At 43.3% G+C, this 23569-nt stretch overlaps 1 protein-coding gene across 6 annotated transcripts in view; it reads right to left on the bottom strand.

The window, feature by feature from the left end:
- Positions 1 to 10669: 10669 nt before the first annotated feature.
- Positions 10670 to 23569, bottom strand: part of LOC129863834 (microtubule-associated serine/threonine-protein kinase 3-like) — a 176616-nt gene continuing 163716 nt past the window's right edge. For all 6 annotated transcript variants that reach the window (XM_055936138.1, XM_055936137.1, XM_055936141.1 and 3 more), the window contains 10 exons: positions 22949 to 23071; positions 22611 to 22723; positions 21765 to 21886; positions 21336 to 21544; positions 20911 to 21111; positions 19874 to 20100; positions 19484 to 19606; positions 19055 to 19191; positions 17951 to 18135; positions 10670 to 17767 (listed from right to left, as the gene is read on the bottom strand). In XM_055936138.1, coding sequence (XP_055792113.1) covers positions 13863 to 17767; positions 17951 to 18135; positions 19055 to 19191; positions 19484 to 19606; positions 19874 to 20100; positions 20911 to 21111; positions 21336 to 21544; positions 21765 to 21886; positions 22611 to 22723; positions 22949 to 23071 — 5345 coding nt within the window. In that variant the 3' untranslated portion in view covers positions 10670 to 13862. The remainder of the gene's footprint in view (positions 17768 to 17950; positions 18136 to 19054; positions 19192 to 19483; positions 19607 to 19873; positions 20101 to 20910; positions 21112 to 21335; positions 21545 to 21764; positions 21887 to 22610; positions 22724 to 22948; positions 23072 to 23569) is intronic.

The following is a 23569-nucleotide window of genomic DNA, read 5'->3' on the forward strand; positions in this document are numbered from 1 at the left end:
TACGACTGTGCTGTAATCGCACAGATGATGCAGCAAGGGTTAATGAATGGAGGCCGAGTTTTGAGTAGGGAGTACATTATTCTGATTACTGTGTTCCATTTTGCAAGATGTCTGTGGGGTTTGGGGAAATTGGCTAACTGTTTTCTGTTTTGTGTTTAGAGTTTTGAGTACCTGAGATGTAGTTTCAGCAAATGTGTATTAACAACTGGGAAAAACTGTAAATAAAGAGAAGGTTACAGTGCTCAGAACTTTTTTCTTTCTTTGACCTTTGTGCGATACTGTTAATACTAAGTGTTTGTGTGTGTGTGTGTGTGTGTGTGTGTGTGTGTGTGTGTGTGTGTGTGTGTGTGTGTGTGTGTGTGTGTGTGTGCGTGTGTGTATGCTTGCGTGCATGCGCGTATGTGTGCGTGCACGTTGTCTACACTTTACTGATAACGAGTCGCACTGTGGGTCACATGGTTAGAATTGATCTAACCTCTTAGTAAAATGGATTACATAAACAAGCCTCAGTACATCACGCCTGTTCCCTCCACTCCTGCCTCCACCGCCTGCCGTCACGCTAGCCGTGCAGCTTTGAGTGACATCAACAAGACGTCCTATCAAGATACTGTCCATGATTAACCTTCCAGACTCTCCCATACCATCCATAAACTTTCACGCTCCGTCTGCACGCTCAGATTTGTTCCCCTTGTTTTATGAACCCCTCAATGCATTATTCATAACTGATTTCATTTTGAAGTAAAATTACAACGGTAATGTTTGGTCAGGGTTATGGACAGGGTAAGATAGCGCCTTATAAGAGTGAAAGTGTGTGTGTGTGTGAGAGAGAGTCTCCCAGCCATGGTATGGTTTGCAGATTCACAGTAATGAAAGATGGCAGCTGTGGAGCGGGGTGCGGGGATGGGAGGGATGGGGGTTTAATCTAAAACTGCCTGTTCAGTATAAAGTGTGGTATTGATAGCAGGATTAAATGGGAGGATCAGATGTGGAGGAGTAGAGCAGACTTGTTTTTTGTGTAAATTGGGGAACAGCTCTTATTTCATGCTGCTGCCTTGCTTGTTGGCTAACAAGAAACATCACTTATCATTGTATTTTCTGGAAAAGGAAAAGAAAGAGAAACAACCTACTCTTTTGTATTCTCATACACCAGCCCCCCTTCCCACCTCCCTACCCATCTTTCACTGTTTAAGTCAGAGGGGCTGTGAAGATGATTTACATTTGGGGAGATTAGGACCTGGCTATTCCACGTACAGCGGCCAGCATCCATTGATGTCTAATTGAGCGATGAAGGTCAGAACAGCCCTGCTGTCTGTGCTTTGTGCTAAACCCTGCCATGGGAGACCTTTGACTTCCCCACCATCGCCCGACATCCCCACTACCGTGACAGTTGTTGTACCGTGGCTGGTTGGCCGGCTGGCTGGCAGGCTGACTGTCCTCAATAATCACACCAAATTTTTTTTTTTCTGCCCTATTTCATCAGATCCCATTTCTGTTATATCCTAAAGAGGATTTATTTTCTGTTCCTGTCTGGCTTCTTTTTTTCTTTTTGTTGCTTGGTAATGACTCAGTGTGGGTGGGTGCCAGTCGGCTACATCTGCTTGATTACGACTGTGCTGTAATCGCACAGATGATGCAGCAAGGGTGCAGGTCACAGGATTTTATAGTGTTTGTATGTCATCAGGAGTGGGCGTAATGCGTTTCCATACTGGGCCTAATGCGTTTCCATACTGGGCCTACTTCTGCTGCACAAAGAGATGGAAATATTATAACAAGGCCTAGTGCTGCGGATCAAGCCTTGCTGCTGGACATACAGTGCATTCAGAAAGTATTCACACCTTTTGACTTTTTCCACATTTTGTTGTTTTATAGCCTGCATTTCAAATATATTAAATTGAGATGTGTCACTGGCCTACACACAATATACCATAATGTCAAAGTGGAATCATGTTTATCGAAATATTTACAAATGAACTAAAAATGAAAAGCTGAAATGTCTATAAGTCTATAAGTATTCAACCTTTTTGTTGTGGCAAGCCTAAATAAATTCAGGATTAAAAATGTACTTAATTAGTCATGTAAGAAGTTGCATGGACTCACTCTGTGTGCAATAATAGTGTTTAATATAATCTTTGAAAGGCTACCTCATCTCTGTACCACACACATACAATTATCTGTAAAAAAGGTCCCTCAGTCGAGCAGTGAATTTCAAACACAGATTCAACCACAAAGACACGGGAAATGGCCAATTGTACACTGGAGTTGCTTACTAATATTATATTTTATGTTCCTGAGGGGCCTAGTTACAGTCTTGACTTAAATCGTCTTGAAATCTATGGCTAGAATTGAAAATGGCTCTCTAGCAATGATCAACCACCAACTTGACAGAGCTTGTAGAATAAAAATGAAAATAATGTGCAAATACGGTACAATCCAGAAAGACTCACAGTGTAATTGCTGCCAAAGGTGATTCTAACATTTATTGACTCAGGTGTGAGAATAGTTATGTAAATGAGATACAGTGCCTTCGGAAAGTATTCAGACCCCTTGACTTTTTCCACAGTTTACTACGTTACAGCCTTATTCTAAAATTGATTAAATCATTTTCGCCCCCTAAATCTACACACAATACCCCATAATGACAAAGTAATAACAGGTTTAGACATTTTTGCTCATTTACAAAAAATAAAACACAGAAATATCTCATTTACATAAGTATTCAGACCCTTTACTCAGTACTTTGTTGAAGCAACTTTACAGCATCAAGTCTTGTTGTGTATGGCTCTACAAGCTTGGCACACCTGTATTTGGGGAGTTTCTCCCATTTTTCTCTGCAGATCCTCTCAAGCTCTGTCAGGTTGGATGGGGTGCGATACTGCATAGCTATTTTCAGGTCTCTCCAGTGATATTCGATCGGGTTCAAGTCCGGTCTCTGGCTGGGCCACTCAAGGACATTCAGAGACTTATCCTGAAGCCACTCCTGTGTTGTCTTGGCTGTGTGCTTAGGGTCGTTGTCCTGTTGGAAGGTGAACCTTTGTCCCAGTCTGAGGGCCTGAGCACTCTGGAGCAGGTTTTCATCAAGAATCGCTCTGTACTTTGCTCTGTTCATCTTTCCCTCGATCCTAACTAGTCTCCCAGTCGCTGCTTCTGAAAAACATCCCCAAAGCATGATGCTGCCGCCCCCATGCTTCACCGTAGGGTTGGTGCCAGGTTTCCTCCAGACGGGACGCTTGGCATTCAGGCCAAAGAGTTCAATCTTGCTTTCATCAGACCAGAGAATCTTTTTTCTCATGGTCTGAAAGTCTTTAGGTGCCTTTTGCAAAACTCTAAGCGGGCTGTCATGTGCCTTTTACTGAGGAGTGGCTTCCGTCTGGCAACTCTACCATAAAGGCCTGATTGGTGGAGTGCTGCAGAGATGGTTGTCTTTCTGGAAGGTTCTCCCATCTCCGCAAAGGAACTCTAGTGCTCTGTCAGAGTGACCATCGGGTTCTTGATCATCTCCCTGACCAAAGCCCTTCTCCCCCGATTGCTCAGTTTGGCTGGGTGCCAACTCTAGGAAGGGTATTGGTAGTTCCAAACTTCTTCTATTTAAGAATGATGGAGCCCACTGTGTTCTTGGGGATCTTCAATGCCGCAAAATCTTTTGGTACCCTTCCCCAGATCTGTGCCTCGACACAATCCTGTCTTTGAGCTCTACGGACAATTCCTTCGACCTCATAGCTTGGTTTTTGCTCTTACATGCACTGTCAACTGTGGGACCTTATATAGACAGGTGTATGCCTTTCCAAATCATGTCCAATCAATTGAATTCACCACAGGTGAACTCCAATCAAGTTATAGAAACATCTCAAGGATAATCAATGCAAACAGGATGTACCTGAGATACATTTTGAGTCTCATAGCAAAGGGTCTGAATACCCTGTAAATAAGCTATTTGTGTTTATTTATATATATTTGCCAAAAACTCAAACTTTTGGGAATAGTGACACTTATAGAGCATGATGCCTCAAGAGTCAATTTCACATCTATAGCCACTCATAATCCCTATTCAGTCCATCACACCTAAAGATGTTGTAATCAGCAATTCTTTATCTCTTAATTGGCTAGAGTTGTTGCGTAACAGATGACCATTCATTTAATTGCAAATCTACATCGTAGTTGTTCAGGGATGTATACCACATCCACATCCACACTGCACATTATTATTTTCAAATATCTGACATTATTATCAAATCGTATGACACATTACAGACAATGGTAAACTACGGACTGTAGTTTTGCCTGACCAAAACATGAATTTATTATGTAGATATGTTGACCTATTGTAAAGTGAGATACTCATGTGGTAGAGCAAGTCTGTCCTCTGTGGTCTGCAGATGGGATGGCAGCCATTTTGGTTTCAAACTAACTATGGCTCTGTCAACTCACAGGTAGGCCTACTGTAGTCACACTGCTATTAGATTAAATAAATATTTTACTAGACATATTTTACTAGACATATAAAAAATACAAAACTTACAGTTGAGTAAATCACATAAAAACAGATTATGATACAGATTGGCCTATTCTTTTTTCATCATAATACCTCATTTCTGCCTATTTCATTGTATAGAGGGACTACATCATTCAAATGGAAAACATGTCACTTACTTTCTTCTACAGGAGCATTAGGTGCATGTGTTAGTGATCGCATATTCCTTTCCAACTGACCAGAACAATGTGGTCTGCTTGAAGCTTATGACACGACTCCTCTCCCCTATCTGACATAAATTACTTCTATGTATAGAACGAGTTGATTTACAAAACACTATATTCACCAATTTACACATTTGAGTTTTTGCATTAGAATTTTTTTGTTGTTGTTGTGGCTAAAAAAGATATATCCATTGTTTAGCTCGAATGGAATGTTCATATCCCTGTATATTTGACTGCAACATGTGGTTGTTTAACCTAGCTACTGTATCTTTAAGAGAAATGCACTTACTGTGAGTCGCTCTGGATAAGACCATCTTCTAAATGACAGAAATGTTTAACGTACAGATCTCATGTTGCTGTATTGAATACTTAATATATATATATATATATATATATATACACTGCTCAAAAAAATAAAGGGAACACTTAAACAACACAATGTAACTCCAAGTCAATCACACTTCTGTGAAATCTAACTGTCCACTTAGGAAGCAACACTGATTGACAATAAATTTCACATGCTGTTGTGCAAATGGAATAGACAAAAGGTGGAAATTATAGGCAATTAGCAAGACACCCCCAAAAAAGGAGTGATTCTGCAGGTGGTGACCACAGACCACTTCTCAGTTCCTATGCTTCCTGGCTGATGTTTTGGTCACTTTTGAATGCTGGTGGTGCTTTCACTCTAGTGGTAGCATGAGACGGAGTCTACAACCCACACAAGTGGCTCAGGTAGTGCAGTTCATCCAGGATGGCACATCAATGCGAGCTGTGGCAAAAAGGTTTGCTGTGTCTGTCAGCGTAGTGTCCAGAGCATGGAGGCGCTACCAGGAGACAGGCCAGTACACCAGGAGACGTGGAGGAGGCCGTAGGAGGGCAACAACCCAGTAGCAGGAACGCTACCTCCGCCTTTGTGCAAGGAGGTGCACTGCCAGAGCCCTGCAAAATTACCTCCAGCAGGCCACAAATGTGCATGTGTCAGCATATGGTCTCACAAGGGGTCTGAGGATCTCATCTCGGTACCTAATGGCAGTCAGGCTACCTCTGGCGAGCACATGGAGGGCTGTGCGGCCCAACAAAGAAATGCCACCCCACACCATGACTGACCCACCGCGAAACCGGTCATGCTGGAGGATGTTGCAGAACCACCTGCAGAACCACTCCTTTTTTGGGGGTGTCTTGCTAATTGCCTATAATTTCCCCCTTTTGTCTATTCCATTTGCACAACAGCATGTGAAATTTATTGTCAATCAGTGTTGCTTCCTAAGTGGACAGTTAGATTTCACAGAAGTGTGATTGACTTGGAGTTACATTGTGTTGTTTAAGTGTTCCCTTTATTTTTTTGAGCAGTGTATATATATATATATATATATATATATATATATATATATATAGATGTCCCAAATGTATCATTTGTACAGTTCTTTTAAAAATGTTGTTGTTTGTTACATTTGATTGTAAAAAGTGGCAACACTACTTTTTTCTCTGAGAGTGAGGCATATACATATAGCATATTGACAAAAAACATGATTGTCTCTCTGAAATGCAACCTTCAAGTGATAGATTTTAAACAAATACATGACTGTCATTGAATTACCCCATGCCATGATTAGATAGCGAATAAACCCACCAATCTCTTTCATAATTTATTTAAACAATATTAGCTAATATACCAACACTTCTAAAAATGGATATGTAGCATTTTGGAATGAAACGTCATATGTAAACTGATATATACAGTATGTATGCAAGCATGACATTAATAGATACAGTATGACTGAATGTAGGCTTATACTATAGGTCTCTCTGTTTTCTCAGTTTGAAACAGCTAGGAACCCTATCTTACTGTATCTTTCAGATAGTATATCTGGTGTCCATCCCTAATGGCAGAGCCATTAAAACACATGGGCGACTCTCATCAACTGTCACTCACGTGTGACAGAACACCCATTGTTAGTGAGAGATGACACAAACTCAAAGGATTTGTTCTTCTCAATCCCTTGGTGCAGGCTGAGTTCCAGTTACACTGTGTGCTGAGTGCTCTGGGCACATGCACAGATCATATCCCTTGGAGTGACAGGATACACACACAGACAGCCTTGAGGAAAAAACAAGGCTTTTGTCCCAGACAATGGAGACATCACTGGAATTGTAATCCTACCACAGTGGTGCATTTACAGCTTCCCTTTGCAAGGCTATATGCCTATGTCTGTGTAATTTGTAAGGTTGTTGTCTGCATTTGACAAGTTTCAAGTTGAATTAGTCGTAGGGGAGAGTGGTGTAAGTTGAGCCATCCAAGAAACCATACAAAAAATGTATAATTTTACCTAATGTTAAGGAAGAGGTCATCACTTCATCGAGGTCTGTGAAGGAAGAAAAAAGTGGAAAGCAAGTTAGGTCCCAAAAATGTATTTTCACCAAGTCAAATTAATTTATTGTGTAAGAGGTTTCATGATGCTTGTATATAAACCAAAGTAGATCATTGTAAGATTGTTCTATACATCAGTTGGGGTCTCTACTCAGCTTTAATATAAGGTCCTGAACTTAGCATGAAAGTGCATCCTTGTAGCTGTGTGGGCTAATATAGTAAAAATGTTTGCCTCGGGGTAAGTTGAGACAATGGCCATGGGATAAGTTGAGCCAATGGTTGATCCAATGGCAAGTTGAGCAAATTGAAGTGTTTTATTCCCAGCCTTAATGTAAGGCATTATCGCTGGGATATGAAGTAACAACCAGGCCTGGCCTATGTTAAAAGGGTTTTTAAAATGTTTTTAGGTGTTAAGCTTGTGTTAAAAGATGTTTAAAATGATTAATAGACAAAAGAGCAATTGTGATTGTATTGAATTGTGTTTGGGAAATAAAAGGTAGAGTTAATATTTCATTCAGTACAGAAATTTGTTGGCGGCTTAACGTTCCGTCCTACCGCTCAACTTACCCCATACCCAGGGTAAGTTGTGCCAAGAGACCACTTTTTAGGACAAGCTACACTATATATACAAAAGTATGTGGACATCCAATCAAATGAGTGGATTCGGCTATTCAACACCACACCCGTTGCTAACAGGTGTATAAAATCAAGCACACTGCCATGCAATCTCCATAGACAAACATTATCAGTATAATGACATTACTGAAGAGCTCAGAGACTTTCAACGTTGCACCATCATAGGATGCCACCTTTCCAACAAGTCAGTTCATAAAATTTCTGCCCTGCTAGCGCTGCCCCGGTCAACTGTATGTGCTGTTATTGTTAAGTGGAAACATCTAAGAGCAACAACGGCTCAGCCATGAAGTGGTAGGCCAAACAAGCTCACAGAACGGGACTGCTGAGTGCTGAAGCGCTTAGCTCGTAAAAATCGTCTGTCCTCGGTTGCAACACTCACTACTGAGTTCAAAACTGCCTGCAACGTCTGTTTGTCAGGAGCTTCATGAAATGGGTTTCCATAGCCGAGCAGCAGCACACAAGCCTAACATTACTATGCACAATGCGAAGTGTTGGCTGGAGTGGTGTAAAGTTCGCCGCCATTTGACTCTGGAGCAGTGGAAACGCGTTCTCTGGAGTGATGAATCACGCTTCACCATCTGGCAGTCCGACTAACAAATCTGGGTTTGGCGGATGCCAGGAGAACGCTACCTGCCACAATGCATAGTGCCAACTGTAAAGTTCGGTGGAGGGGGAATAATGGTCTTGGGCTGTTTTTCATGGTTCTGACTAGGCCCCTTAGTTCCAGTGAAGGGAAATGTTAACGCTACAGCATACAATGACATTCTAGACGATTCTGTTCTTCCACTTTGTGGTAACAGTTTAGGGAAGGCCCTTTCCTGTTTCAGCATGACAGAGCCTCCGTGCACAGAGCGAGGTCCATGCAGAAATGGTTTGTCGAGATCGGTCTGGAAGAATTTGACTGGCCTGCACAGAGCCCTGACCTTAACCCCATCGAACGCCTTTGAAATGAATTCACCCAACATCAGTGCCCAATCTCACTAATGCTCTTGTGGCTGAATGGAAGCAAGTCCCTGCAACAATCTAGTGGAAAGCCTACCAAAAGAGTGGAGGCTGTTATAGCAGCAAAGGGGGGACCGACTCCATAGTAATGCCCTTGATTTTGGAATGAGATGTTCGATGAGGCGTATGTCCACATACTTTAGGTTATGTAGTGTGTGTTTTCACAACCGTAATGTTTACATGAATTCTGATAATTTCCAGGGATACAAAACATCCTGAAATATAAACTCATCAAAAAAAGAAATGTCCTCTCACTGTCAACTGCGTTTATTTTCAGCAAACTTAACGTGTAAATATTTGTACTGTATGAACATAACTTGATCCAACAACTGAGACATAAACTGAACAAGTTCCACAGACATGTGACTAACAGAAACGGAATAATGTGTCCCTGAACAAAGCGGGTGGGTCAAAATCAAAAGTAACAGTCAGTAGCTGGTGTAGCCACCAGCTGCATTAAGTACTGCAGTGCATCTCCTCATGGAGTGCACCAGATTGGCCAGTTCTTGCTGTGAGATGTTACCCCACTCTTCCACCAAGGCACCTGCAAGTTCCCAGACATTTCTGGGGTGAACGATCCAACAGGTCTCAGATGTGCTCAATGGGATTGAGATCCGGGCTCTTCGCTGGCCATCGCAGAACACTGACATTCCTCTCTTGCAGGAAATCACGCACAGAACGAGCAGTATGGCTGGTGGCATTGTCATGCTGGAGGGTCATGTCAGGATGAGCCTGCAGGAAGGGTACCACATGAGGGAGGAAGATGTCTTCCCTGTAACACACAGCGTTGAGATTGCCTGCAATGACAACAAGCTCAGTCCAATGATGCTGTGATACACCGCCCCAGACCATGGCAGACCCTCCACCTCCAAATCGATCTCGCTCCAGAGTACAGGCCTCAGTGTAACGCTCATTGCTTCGACGATAAACGCGAATCCGACCATCACCCCTGGTGAAACAAAATGTTTTCATGAGAAGAACGATTTTGGGGATTTCTGCTAGTCTGACAAACAGCACTGCAGTTCTGCCACTTTCCAACGCAGATGCAGAATTGTGACATAGGTGGGTGCGCTGGATTGACAGCCCAGGCCAAAAAACTGATCTCTGAATTTAACTACAGGATTTTAATGGGGATTTTTTTCATCTCTTGAGAAGAACGCATTTCACTACCTCACCAACCTGACGTATGCCGATCTTAGTGGTAATAAACTAGTTGTTGCCAATACGAATCCATTCAACTCACTGAATAATGTCCTGCTCAATTTGGCCATTAAATCAGATAGAAATTGTTTAAGTAGACTCTGTCAAAAGAGAAAATAGCTAAATTGACCTGAGTGACAACCCTTTGGCATGCAACTGTTCCAACATTGAATTAATTGGTTGGATTCAGAGCAATACCAATAAAGTGATTTACTTCAACATGTGTTGGTTCAAAGGAAAGGTTATCAGATGTGCATTTGCTGGCATGTTACAATTTGGACATGTTATGTCAATGGCAATTTTAGCAATTGCATGTGTCATAATAAAAAAACTAAGAAAGAAATACAGAGGATATGAAATGCTTTGAAGGGTAACACTTTATTTGGAAATAGTCCCCTGCAGATGGTAAAGAATAATGTTCAACATGCTATCAACAAACTGTTCAGCTAACTATCCACTAACCATAGCCCAACCCTAAACTTAACTTAAAACAAAAGCAAGCTGTTGCATATCAACAGTTGCAAATGACAGTTTGAGCATCTTAACGGGATATATAAGAAAGTGGGTCAGAACTAAGTTTAGTTCATTGACTAAAACAAATCAGGGTAGTTCTTCCATATCCATTAGAACTGAACATACCAAGGATAAATACAAGGCCAGGCATGCCGGTTTAGAATATCGCTTCATAATCTTTATATCACAATGACACAAATAATAATGCATATTCCAATTTTTCATGATCGTTTCATTAAATCAATAAAGAAAAGAAACTGACTTTTATCATGCCTTTTTATTTTCAGTGTTATGCAACTTTAGAAGTATAAATATCTGTTTTAATATACATCTATGACATCCATAGAGATTTCCTTGGGCGAAATACAAAAACTCAAACATCTTTATTGTACAAATCCTAAAAGACAAACCATAGTGAGCAAATTCATCTAATACTAGTTTCACACATAAAGAAAAAAAGGAAACTCCAAAAACAAGCAGGACAATGTGGGACCCGACAGATGTTGAAACAGAGACATTGACCACCACACAGATAAGACAGTCTAACACAACTGGGTGGCTGGGTAGGTGAGGAAGTCACAGACACTACCAACACAAACATATTTCCTGTGACGTAGCGTATAGATTTGGCAAATCATTAACACAATATACAAAATATACATCCATGAAGTATTTGTAAACAAACACTGAATGTGCTATTTTTAAAGGATTTAAACATCTAATCAGAAAAAAAAGGCATGGGGACAAATAGACTCTCCATCATTCAAAGAGTGTTTTCTGATTCATTTCCATCTGTATCCACCCACTGGGCACAGACATCAGTTCAACGTCTTGTTTTGATTTACATTTGGTTGAGTTGTCATCTAATGTAAATTCAACGTGAAATCAACAAAACATGTCACCATGTCATTGAATTTTGGTTAAAGTTAGGTGCAAAAAAAAATATGAAATTCTCTTACATTGATGACTTTCTTCAAATCCAATCAGTTTTTCACGTTCATTCAACGTCATCCCATTGAATCTTTTTGGTTGAAATGACGTGGAAACAAGGTTGACTCAACCAGCTTTTGCCCAGTGGGAAGAGCCTGTTTGATAGGGAACAACATTCTCATCTCAATCATTCTTTCTACTAACTAGTACAACTAGAAGGAAGGGGAAAGGTGTCTAATATTAAGGTGACCTTTTTCTCTCCCTCCAAACATTTGACAATACATTTACAATAACTAAATGAGAATAGTAAAACTTCAGAATCTTATTTAAAAAAAAATCTTTACAATCAATCTCATTTGTTATTTTCTACAATGTGCATTCGTGGGTACAGTTGACCATTTATGTAAATATATAGCGTCCCGTTTAGTTTTTGTTTGCCTCCCTAAGATAAAGTAGATTGTTTATTGTTATGACATAGCCTACCTTAGAGTAAATATTGTATAGCATATTTCGAAATCTATTTTGTGTTGGATATTTAGGGTATGCAATCAAAAGGCCTGGCAGCTAAACTACAGGATATGCCCACGTCAGCGTAAAAGAAGTCCACTGTTTTTTGATACACAAAGCCAGTATAATCCCCTAAACATCAGCGGTCTAGAATAATGACTTATGTATATAAGACTTGTATATTGGTGCATTTTGTTCTTAGAAAATCAGTAATTTCAAGCCTATTGTTAGCTAGACATTTGACTGAACACTGTTTTCATCTGGCCGATCCGGTACATAAATGTAGGCTACTGCATTGCTTACGGAAAAAGAAAAGAAAAAACATGAGTTGAATGAAAATGACAAAAACAATACAAACAATAGAACACAACTTCAGAAGTTTATCTGAAATCTAATCTCTTTCAACCCTGACATTCCCAATATATTTTCTAGACGTTTCCTTGAATTTTAGCCCTTTTTAATTTACCATACCCAGAAATGCATTCCCATTGTATGAATATCTAATCGCACAAATATAAACAAAACTGGAAAACAACACCCAATAAGATGCAGATTACTCCTTAAAAACGGACTTTCAGAAATCTCTTCCACAGTGTGGCAAATGTACTTAGAATTGTTGGTTCATTCCATCAACTCATTGAGCTTGCATTCTACACATTGTCATAATAACATACATATTTTCTCAGTGAAATATTCAAATTTATTGGGCTCAGTGAAATATTCCAGTGTATTACAATTCTTCATACATTATGGCAAAATCGAGATTGAACACATTCTTGGGAACCACTTGCCTCTCAGTTTTTTATTTGTTTATTTTCAACACTACATTTTTGAGGAAAAGCACAATTGCCCATTTATGCTTTATTTCTATTCAAGTAAAATTCAGAACATATCAGAACTGTTAAAATTACTATGTTAGAGAGGATGTCTTTTGGATAGGTAGATAGACATTATGTTAGCTTATTCTAGACCACAGAATTATCAAGCAGAACATGATTCTGAAATGACATCACTGAGTATACAAACATGACATTGCAAAATATATACATATAAAACAAACACTTATATTTACTTAAGCCCATGTATCCCAATTTTTACAGTTAGTGTTGACATAATTACTTACAAGATATTGCATAAAAATCAAAGGTTAAGAAATGTAGAGATGTGAAAGGAATGTGAATTACAACATAACCTGCAAAGAACAGCAAGTTTTTTTTTATTCCCCATAACCCTAAGGCCTCTTCCACTAAATATGATTCCGGAACCGTAAGATGATTCCATATTAAATAATTATAGGTAAGAAGTACAGAACATAGTGCATTTCTTCTGTGCACCGCTACCCAAATCCAAAAAAAGCTAACTTCCCTTCTCGGTAATAAAAAAGAAAGAAAAAGCGACATAAGATAAAGTATCTAAACAAACTTGGTGATATTTGACTTCGGTATAACGAGTGAATGATCTGCATCAATATCACACCACTTAAATGGTTGACTGGATGATGTGCCATGACTACTGTGTTTTCAGCTCACACAACTCTGAGTGGGAGTGAAAAGGACATAGCAGACTTTCAATGCGTGTAGACTGAACTACCTTCAATGTCAGGTGCTCTAAACCCAGACCGCTAAACCCAGTGCAATTCAATTCAACCTGCCCCCTGACATATTGATTGCACATTGCACTCTGCTGTCAATGAAAAATAAAGCCCCCAAACTATCACCAGATACAAATTTGACACCTTTGTTACACACAGCAGAGAACCACAAATGAGCAGCAAATCAGTCTACATTCAGTCCAAAAACATTAGACATTTATTGTATCGACCAAGCATTCACAATCACCACCACACACACACAAAAATCTGTCTCTCTCACGCAATATAAACACTGAAGTAACAGCTTCCCCGGTTCTCAAAAAAATAAGGCATGATGACACTACTAACAAAAACAAAAATGTTTTATTTCGGACATATCGCAAAAGCAAAGGTGGCTGCCATCGTATTTTATTAATCCCGCATTTACTTTCTGTTTGCGGGGCCACGTGGCAAATCCTTCGATTGCTTGTGTCGGGCCAAGTCTTTGTCTGAACCTGTGGCTTCTTTCACCACAGCAGCCACTCTTGAAGTCTCTCTCTTGGTGTTTTTCTGTGCAGACGCTACCTCTTGAGCAGATTCCCCTTTCTTCTTGTCAGCCTGTTCTTTTCGGCTGGAGGTTACCTGCTTGTCAGAGTTAGAGACCCTGGGTTCAGCTGTGCTGGGTTTGGCCTGGGGGGTACTGTTGCTGGGGGTGGTGGCTGCTGGCCCTGTGGCATCCATCCCACCCAGGCCTCTATAAGAGTCCAACCTAAGGCCTTCCGACCTAGGGGCCTCTTCCCTCGGTTTCCCCTGGTCCTCCCTGGAGGTCTGGACCACAGCCTCCTGTCCGGTGCTGCCACTGGCCCTGCTTGAGAGAGTTCCACCGTTGGGTGGGTGTGCTTCTCTTCTCACTGCTGGGGCTGGAACCACTGGTACAGGGGCGGACTGGGAGAGAGCATTGGCCCAGGTCGGAGGCTCTTTCTGGGCTTGTCGAGTTGCAGCAAAAGCTGGCTCTTTCATGACAGTGGTTGCGTTTGGGGCAAGAGTTTTGTGAGGGGGTGATTTATGTTTTGAATCTACGATTTGTCTGACAACTGTTGAAGTAGTGATTTCCTTTTGTTTTGAGTTGATTGAGATTGAGATAGAGGTTTTCTGAGGGGCTGATTTCTGTTTTGAGTCCAGGTTATCTTTAATGACTTGAGCTGGGGTTGGGGCAAAGGTGTGGGGTTCGGGTTCCTTCTGTTTCTTTTTGGGGTCAGAGTTTTGTCTGACAACTGGAGTTAGGGCAAGAATTTGGGACAAAGATTCCTTTAGTTTGGAGACTGAACTTTCTTTCACATGGCTTTGAACTGAGGTTTTGAGTAGGGGATCTTTCTGTTTTGAGTCTGGGATTTCTTTGACCATTGAGACCGGGGTTTTCTGAGATGACTCTTGTGGTTTTGAACCCAGGCTTCCTTTGATGACTGGGGCAGGAGTTTTTGCTTCATACCTCCCCCTCTCCTCCCCTGTCTTCCCAAAGGTTTGTGAAGGGAGAGGTGAGTCAGATCTTGGCTTAGTTTCGGGATTGAAGATTGTTTGTTTTGTTGAAGCGGGACTTGGTGGTGACTGTTTCACTGTCCGCACAGGACTTGACTCTTTGATATTTACATCAACAGTTTGCTTTTTAGTGATGGGTATTTCTGTCTCAAGAGCCCCTTTGACCCAAGCCTTTTCAGCAGGTCGATTTGTTAAAGATAACTGCTCTCGCTCTCCAGTCTTTGCATTGCTACCCTTCATCTTTGGTGAAGTGGGATCTTCTCTACTTTGCTTTGCTACACTACTATTTGCTACCTGACTGCTAATGGTACAAGCATATTTTCTTTGATCACACCTTTGTGTTGCTTCTGTTTTACCAGTTGCATTGTACAACATTTCTTTAGACAAAACACATTTTACATCCACTTTAGGACTTGTCTCTCTGACTTCGGTCATTTTATCCCTTCCTGCGTTTGCAGTTTTGAGCTCCTCAACAGCAGACACACTGGCAGGTTCATTGGCATTGTTTGGAACTGGCCTGTTGCTTTGAACCTTGTCCGGATTTTGGGTTTTCTCCGTGCCATGCTGTTTTTGAGAAGCTTGACCACTTGTTCGCTTCTTATCTCCAAGACTAGAGATTGGAGCAGGGATGGACGTTTGCATTGTGGTCCCTGTCGAGGGACTGCTGCATACCATCTGCTGCTTTGACAGGTATGGAGTCTGCTCTAAAATATATTGTACAAATGTAGTGATGCTACCTGTATTCTCAGCTGGTCCTTGTTTCTCATTGCTCTGCAGGTAACTGGGCCCTGACTGACAATCTGAACTTTGCTTCACTGGTACAGCTACATGAGGGGAAGTTGTATGAACCTCCACCTTTGGGGCAGGGACGGATGGTGCAGTCTTCCTGGGATTCCCTGGCTTTGCGGCGACAACTGTATCGGATGTCTTGGAGATATCAATGTTGTTTTGCTGTGCAGGAGCTGAAGTCTCTTGAGGTGGTTCTACCTCCTCCTCCTGGTCTTCGTTGCTGACCTCCCGTATGGAGGGCGTCTTCCCGCAGTGGGAAAAGTGGGCGCTGTGGCGGGATGTCCTATGATCGTGAGCTATCATACTGGACCTGCTCTCTTGTTTCCCACCAAAGTCGGAGACCTCTGCCTTGGAGGAAGGGGGTTCACTGTGACTAGGTCTGTCGTGTGGCGTCTCACCACTGCTACTGCATTTAAACCCAGTGTTGGAAATACTAGCCTCTTTGGCGGGAACTGGGCTGCTGAGGGCCACAACAGCTGCAGGGCTTAGTATACTGGTGGGGGGGCTCTTCTGCTTGTCAGAGGGTTTGAGCAGGGGAATCAACACCTGCCGCTCAACTGGGCTTTGCAGCCACGTGGGTATCCCTATTGAGCTGCCATCACTGTCGGCCATCTTGGAGAGGCAGGTGTCTGTTTTAGACACCCTTGGCCCGGAAAGAAGGCCAATGTCCAGGGTGCCCTCCAGGGGTTTGAGGGAGGAGACCAGACGCCCCTCCAGCTTGTATTCCGAGGAGGTCTTCCTGAGGGAGCATTCATTGGAGGAGATGAGCTGGAGTTTCTCCACGGCGCTTCCCTCCCCCCTCCCAGAAAACATCTTGGGGTTCAGGCCCTCAGGGCTGGTGTGGACGCTGCTCATTGTACTTTTGATGTGGTCTAGAGCCAGCGCTGAGTCCAGCTGCAGACTCTTGGAACGGATGGAGCCAAAATGGAGGCTCTCATGAATGCCGGGAGAGAGCCGACACATGCCGCCGTCTTCTCGCTCCTCGAACGACTGCCTCTTTCGGGCAAATTCCATGTTGGGGGCCTTGAAATCAAGCCTGTCTGGCTTACCGCCCTCTTTGCTCTGCCTGGACAGCTGCCACTCAGGCTTCTGGGGGCTCCAGTCAGGATGGATAGAGCACAGAGACGAGTCAGCGCTATTGCCCCCTAGTGGTTCGGGGGTGCCCTCACAGGCACGTGTGTTCAGCTTCTTATACAGGACATCTTTTAGGGTGAAGCTGGCAGCTTTGCCTTCCAGTGAGACTGTCTCTGAGCCTTGGCTTCTGCCCTGGCTTCTTCCTAGGTCAGCACCAGATGTATCAGACTCCTGTAGAGCGTCCTGCTTCTGCAGGGATTCTCGCCTCTCTGACCAGTCCTGTTTCTTCATCACCCCTTTGGCTTTCAGTTTCTCCTTGTCCAGCTCCTCCATAGACTCCTGCCGACCCATCTTGCGGCCAACGGGCCTCTTGAGGCAGCCCTGCTCAGCCGGCCGGACCCGGGTGATGGTCGGAGGCTCGCTGGGCGTCTCCTCCACACTCTGCAGGGTGTGGTGGTCCATGTCCCCAGGACGCACCTCCTCTCCCAGGGCCTCTTCCTGGGTCACCTCCAGGCTGTGCTTCCTGGAACACAGGTGCTTCTTGTCACCCGTGTAGGAGGGTGACAGCTTCTCCTCCGACTGCACCCGCTGGAGGAGTGGCGAGCGGGGCGGCTCCGCACTCTTGGGCCGTACCATGTGGCGGACAATGGTGGGGGGCGAGTGCATCTTGACTGGGAAGGCCTGGTTGGTCTTGGAGATCCCCATGGACCCATGGCTGAGTAAGGGAGATGGTGAGCGCTGCGGGGAGGTGGGCTGGGGGGTCGGAGATGGGGTGCGGGCCAGTGGGGAGAGGGGAATGCTGCCGGCGGACTTGCGACGGCCTTGTCGGAGCCTCTGGCCAGTCAGTTTGGGGCCCAGGCCGTGGAGGGTGCTGGGACGGATGTGGCCGGAGCCTGCGGGGGAGTTTGGAGCGCTGGAGCTCGGGGAGCTACTCTGAGAGGAGTTGCCACCTGGAAACTCAGAGGGATTGACGTTATTCAACAAATAATATTTTATAGCGGTAAATATTGTACAACCTAATTTCAAGAAACATTGATTGTTTTACTGATAAACACTGCTCAATTCTAAAATGTATTTTATTGTGTACATTTAATTTATTCCATAAAACGTGAACGATTGACAGTCTATCTCACCTGACTGGTTGAAGTCGGGGGTGGGTCGGAAGGCTGCGGTGGGGGAGCGGGGGGACAGGCTGTGGGTAGGAGACCCTGGGAGACTCTCCCCAGAGGACAGGGAGCGGTTGAGAGAGGAGAAACTACGGCTGGTCTGCAGCAGAGGGGAGGGCTGCATGGCAAACCGCCTGAACACAGACCGCCGCCTGGAGAGAGAGGAGAGATGACAACGTCAGTCTACCAGTATGAGGCCCAGACACTCACTAGAATATATTTGTGGTCTAGACTCCAGAGAGCGTCTAATCTAAGAAAACTATCCTTAAAAATGTGTTATAACTTAACTCAGCAAAAAAAGAAACATCCTCTCACTGTCAACTGCATTTATTTTCTGCAAACTTAACATGTGTAAATAATTCCCCCCAGAAATGTCCGGGAACTTGCAAGTGCCTTGGTGTAAGAGTGGGGTAACATATCACAGCAAGAACTGGCAAATCTGGTGCAGTCCATGAGGAGGAGATGCACTGCAGTACTTAATGCAGCTGATGGCCACACCAGATACTGACTGTCACTTTTGATATTGACCCCCCCTTTGTTCAGGGGCACATTATTCAATTAGTCACATGTCTGTAGAACTTGTTCAGTTTATGTCTCAGTTTTTGAATCTTGTTATGTTCATACAAATATTTACACATGTTAAGTTTGCTGAAAATAAATGCAGTTGAGAGGGAGAGGACGTTTCTTTTTTTTGCTGAGTTGATGATCATTGTTCTTAAATGGTTGTATAACAATGTTTATATTCTTGAGTAACCAATAAAACCATTCAGTCAATCAAAAATGAAAGCCACAGTGAGCTCTTTGGAATGAAAAGGTTGACTGACAGTAGTGATGAGAGTTGTCGTTGTCTAGTAGTGACAGAGGGAGTTTTAGCACTGTTGCAAGGAGCCACAGCTACACCCTGTGGTTATACTGTATATGACAAAACCTGAAAACGCTTGTTGTACAAGCTTACTAGTGACCTCTACAGAGCACACTGCATAGAGACCTAGCTCTAGTTAATTGGTTCATATCTAATAATGAAATGGTTTCTCATATCGAAAACAACAAAACCAAACATGAAATTCTTGCCTTTCTTGTGTCTTCTCCTTCTTGGGCTTCTTGGTGCGTCGGATCATCTTGCTCCTGCAGCTGTTCCTCCTGGCAGGCCCTGTTTTGATGGAGGTGTTCTCAAACGGTGTGGTGGAGATTGCCACCTTACTGCCACTCTGGAAAGGAAGCACATACATAAGATAAACTGGCCCAAAATGAATTAGCTCCATTGTGAGAGTGTTAAGTTAGAAACAGGGTTGGAAATAAAAAATAGTTGGCTGGACTACTGTAAATGAAATTACCGGTAGATAAACAGTGAGATATATGAGCTCATATCAAGTTACAAACTAGAAATACCTTTAAAATATACCTTATGCTTATACGATTGCGTCACTACCATTTGTGGACAATTGTTACTAGCAGTTACAGTACATGTGATGAAAGCTTTATATCCAATGGTTCTCTGACCTTGAGCAGCAGTTCCACCACCTCAGTGTGGACCAGGCCGTGGACCGGCTCTCCATTCACATGAGTGATGAGGTCACCAGCTTTCAGGCCTGCCTTCTGGGCCGGACCCGGGTCCTCCACATTCTAAACACACAGACACACAGTTAGCTACTTGTATCTATCATCACTCAATAATGAGCTCATATTGCAGTACAAAAACAAAACATTGTTTCCCATGGTACAGGTTTAATTGAATACAGCCACTAAACGTATTATTCAATATCCAATGACAATATCCAGTGCCCAATGACAATATCCAGTGCCCATCAACAGAAATGTACTTTATTACCGGTACTTCATTAGCTATTTGACTGTGTTTGTCCAAACATGGTGAAACAAGGCTGTTCTTACTAAGACCGTGTGGTAGACAGTGTAGACATCACGGTCGCAGGCGTACACCGGGATGGCCCGCAGCGTGAAGCCAAACTTCTTCCCCGAGCTGTGGATGATGATTGGCTGCCGAGGGCAGATGACGCAGAGGGAGGAGTCTCGGCTGGGGGAGGAGTCTCGAGAAGATGGGTCCGAGGAGAGGGAGTAGGGGGATATGGGGCTGGCCAGAGGGGAAACCCCGAAGATATCTGGAACAATAAGATGGACAAATAAATGTCATTATTTTGAATGATTAAAAATGGCTGGAAATATCACAAAGCAGGCATTTAAGACATCTGGAAGAATGAGAAAGACATTTCTAATGATATCTGTACCAATATGAGACACACAGTAATGAAGGGCATTTTACTAGGGGAAATAATGTGGCCATTGTGATACAATCAAGAGACTGATCTGGGAATCTGCCAGATAGTGTGAAAGCAAAATAAGTGTTGCCATATAAGTTTTTTGAATAGCACACCATCCATTTTTATCCTAATTTCATAGAGTGAATTCTAAAAATTCTTCAAACCAAAATCCCAGTGGAGGTTCATTTAAAGGTGAAAACACAGACGCACATACAAAGACCGCTACTGTAATTTCTATTGACCTGTTTTCCAGTGGCTCTCCCCTCAGTACCCAGCTGTTCCTATAAAGCCTGGGAGCCATGAATCACTGTGTCCCTGCTGGGAGTGAGACTTAAGGGATTTACTCCCCTCCCAACAGTGGAAGGGCCTCTCAGCTCACCACCCGAGTTAGTAGCTCCTCTTCTGGGCTACTGCGCACACAGCCACTCCATAAACTGGAGCCTCATCCCAGCAGGAGCTGTGCCAATTTCACATAGATCTTTCATCTCGGCATCTTTCATCTCTTTCACACTCCTCTCTCGAAATCCATCGCTCTAATTCTAATTATGTGCTCGCGCTTACTCCTCATCCTGTCCTCTAACCTCCTCTAAATCGAAATGCTTGAGATCACAGGGGTTGTGTGTGTGTGTGTGTGTGTGTGTATCCTCTCACCTCCAGGGATCATGAGGGAGAGGGCACTAGCTGAGACAGACTTGGAAACTTTGGCAACACCACCATGCTTATCCCCATGTCCATCGGGCTGCAGGCCGCCATGCTGCCCTCCCAGGTCCATGGGAGTCTTGGAGGAGGAGTCAGGGCTGTCTACGCCCTCACCCCTGGAAGGAAGCGGGTCCAGGTGCTCTGAGAAACTACCTACAGACCAAAGAAGAACAGGGTACAATTATGTCCAAAATGTTCCATACATGTTTTTGTTACAGGCAAGCACATTAAAAACATTGAACCATATTAGACCTTTTTTTGCTTTTGAATACCATTTGAACCCACAGTCTTAAACACCCAACATGATGCCCATATCTAGCATTATCCCTACATCTTCTACCAGCTCTAACCAGTGCTCTAGGCCGAGGCCTCCATACCAGAGAGAGTAGCCCCGCTGTGGGTGCTCCCGGGGGTGGTTGCGTCAGCCTCGTCCTCTCCGATGGAGAAGGCCACCTTGCCTGGGTCCCCCAGGACCAGGGACTCCTCATCTCCATCCTCGGCCGAGATAGCAAACTTGGGGAGCAGGCCGGGGGGGCGAAGGCCCATGCTAGTGCTCTCTGTGTCCGAGGATCGGGACAGGGAGTGCCTGAGGGGAGAAAATGGAAATGGGTAAATATCAACCACCCTCAGAAAATAAACATTCAAAACATACTAGCTTACTGTATTATAATTGTTGTACTAACTAATTGGGTTTTGCATTGCAAGTGTAATGGTGATGAGAACTGAATGAATGGTGAACCAAAAGGTGTGTGAAAACAATAGATGGTCATTAATCAGAGTGTAACAGAAGGGATTGTGGAGCGTACATTTCAGTGAACTCCGGTGTCCAGCTCAGAGAATCCACAGTCAGAGAGCTCTCACTCTTCTTCTCCTCCGTCTCGCCCTTCTCCTCCAGCTGGCCACGGGACAGGTCCAAGCTGCTGTACACCTACACACCACACAGACCGAGAGACCAACACATGCAGGGACAGACACACAGACAGAGACCTTACAGACTGTCCTCATAGAGGAAAGAAACTACTGTACACATAAACACATCACTCATAAATATATCCATTCATAGTATGAAAAAGTTGGGACAGACCTTGATACTATAGAAAACAGGCAGTGATTCCAAAATAGCGGCAGCAGCCACTGCTTAGACTGCTAGGCTGTGCACTACAAACTGGTGGGTCGCGGTGGATCACAAAACAAAAACTGCCATTCTCCTGCCTTCGAAGGCACATTGTTTTCAGAGGCAGAGCATACTGCAATGCAGCACAACAACGCGCACGTGTTGGCATTGTGTTCTACGTTCTCCCAAAATAGATCTGATTTGCAGCAGAACATTTATGCAAAGCTGAGATTTACATGACATGCTGTAGGGGGTTGGGGTAAAGATGCATAGCATGTTTTATGGAGCAAACAAAGTCTGTTCCATATGAAATCGTACATGTTGAGTTAACACTGAAAGCTTTCCAGATGTTGGTTTGAACTACAATCATTTTCTGTTTAAGGTAACGACCTCATTGATCCACAAATGGCTTTCCATCATAAGGAGTGATATGGAAGCGTGCGAGCAGTGATGCCTTGAGTGAATGCTTTGTAACTTATCGAGTGAGAGAAAGAGCGAAATAGAGCGAGAGAAAGAAAGAGAAAGAAAGAGAACACACCTTGGAGAACCTGTGAGAGCAGGAGGAGAACTGTCGTAGCTCCACATTGAAGTCTTCATCATTCGTATCCTCCTCCTCCTCCGTCTCCAGGTGATGGTACCTATCTGATCGAGCTGTGGGGGGGGGGGAAACTTTCACTTTCGAAGCAGCTGTATTCTCTAGTATAGATACTGTACTTTTTAAGAGCAGGAAGTAGACTGTCGAAGTAGCTGTATTCTATAGTATAGATAACTGTACTTTTTAAGTGCAGGAAATAGACTGGACTCACTGTCGAAGTAGCTGTATTCTATAGTATAGATAAGTGTACTTTTTAAGTGCAGGAAGTAGACTGGACTCACTGTCGAAGTAGCTGGTGTCGTCCTCTGACTCCAGCTGAGGGATGAACTCAGCCTTCTGTCTCAGCAGACTGTCCCAGTCCAGAGTGTGGAAGAACTTGTGGTGCTTCACCTCATACGCACCGCCTAAGGAAGGATGCACAAACACATTATGAACAGACACATATAACCTGATAGAGCTTTAGAGGATCTGCAGAGAAGAATGGGAGAAACTCCCCAAATACAGGTGTGCCAAGCTTGTAGCGTCATACCCAAGAATACTCGAGACTGTAATCGCTGCCAAAGGTGCTTCAACAAAGTACTGAGTAAAGGGTCTGAATAGTTATGTAAATGTGCTATGTTTTTTTGTTTTTAGCTTTGTCATTATGGCGTATTGATGAGGGGGATTTTTTTATTAATCCATTTTAGAATAAGCTTGTAACGTAACAAAATGTGGAAAAAGTCAAGGGGTCTGAATACTTTCTGAATGCACTGTAAACACACGCATACACAGTGGTGTAAAGTACTTAATAAAAATACTTTAAAGTACGACAAGTAGTTTTGTGTTGTATCTGTACTTTACTACGTATATTTTTGACAATTTCTACTTTTACTTAACTACATTCCTAATGAAAATAATTTACT

Source organism: Salvelinus fontinalis, chromosome 10 (assembly GCF_029448725.1).
Source record: "Salvelinus fontinalis isolate EN_2023a chromosome 10, ASM2944872v1, whole genome shotgun sequence".
NCBI lineage: Eukaryota > Metazoa > Chordata > Actinopteri > Salmoniformes > Salmonidae > Salvelinus > Salvelinus fontinalis.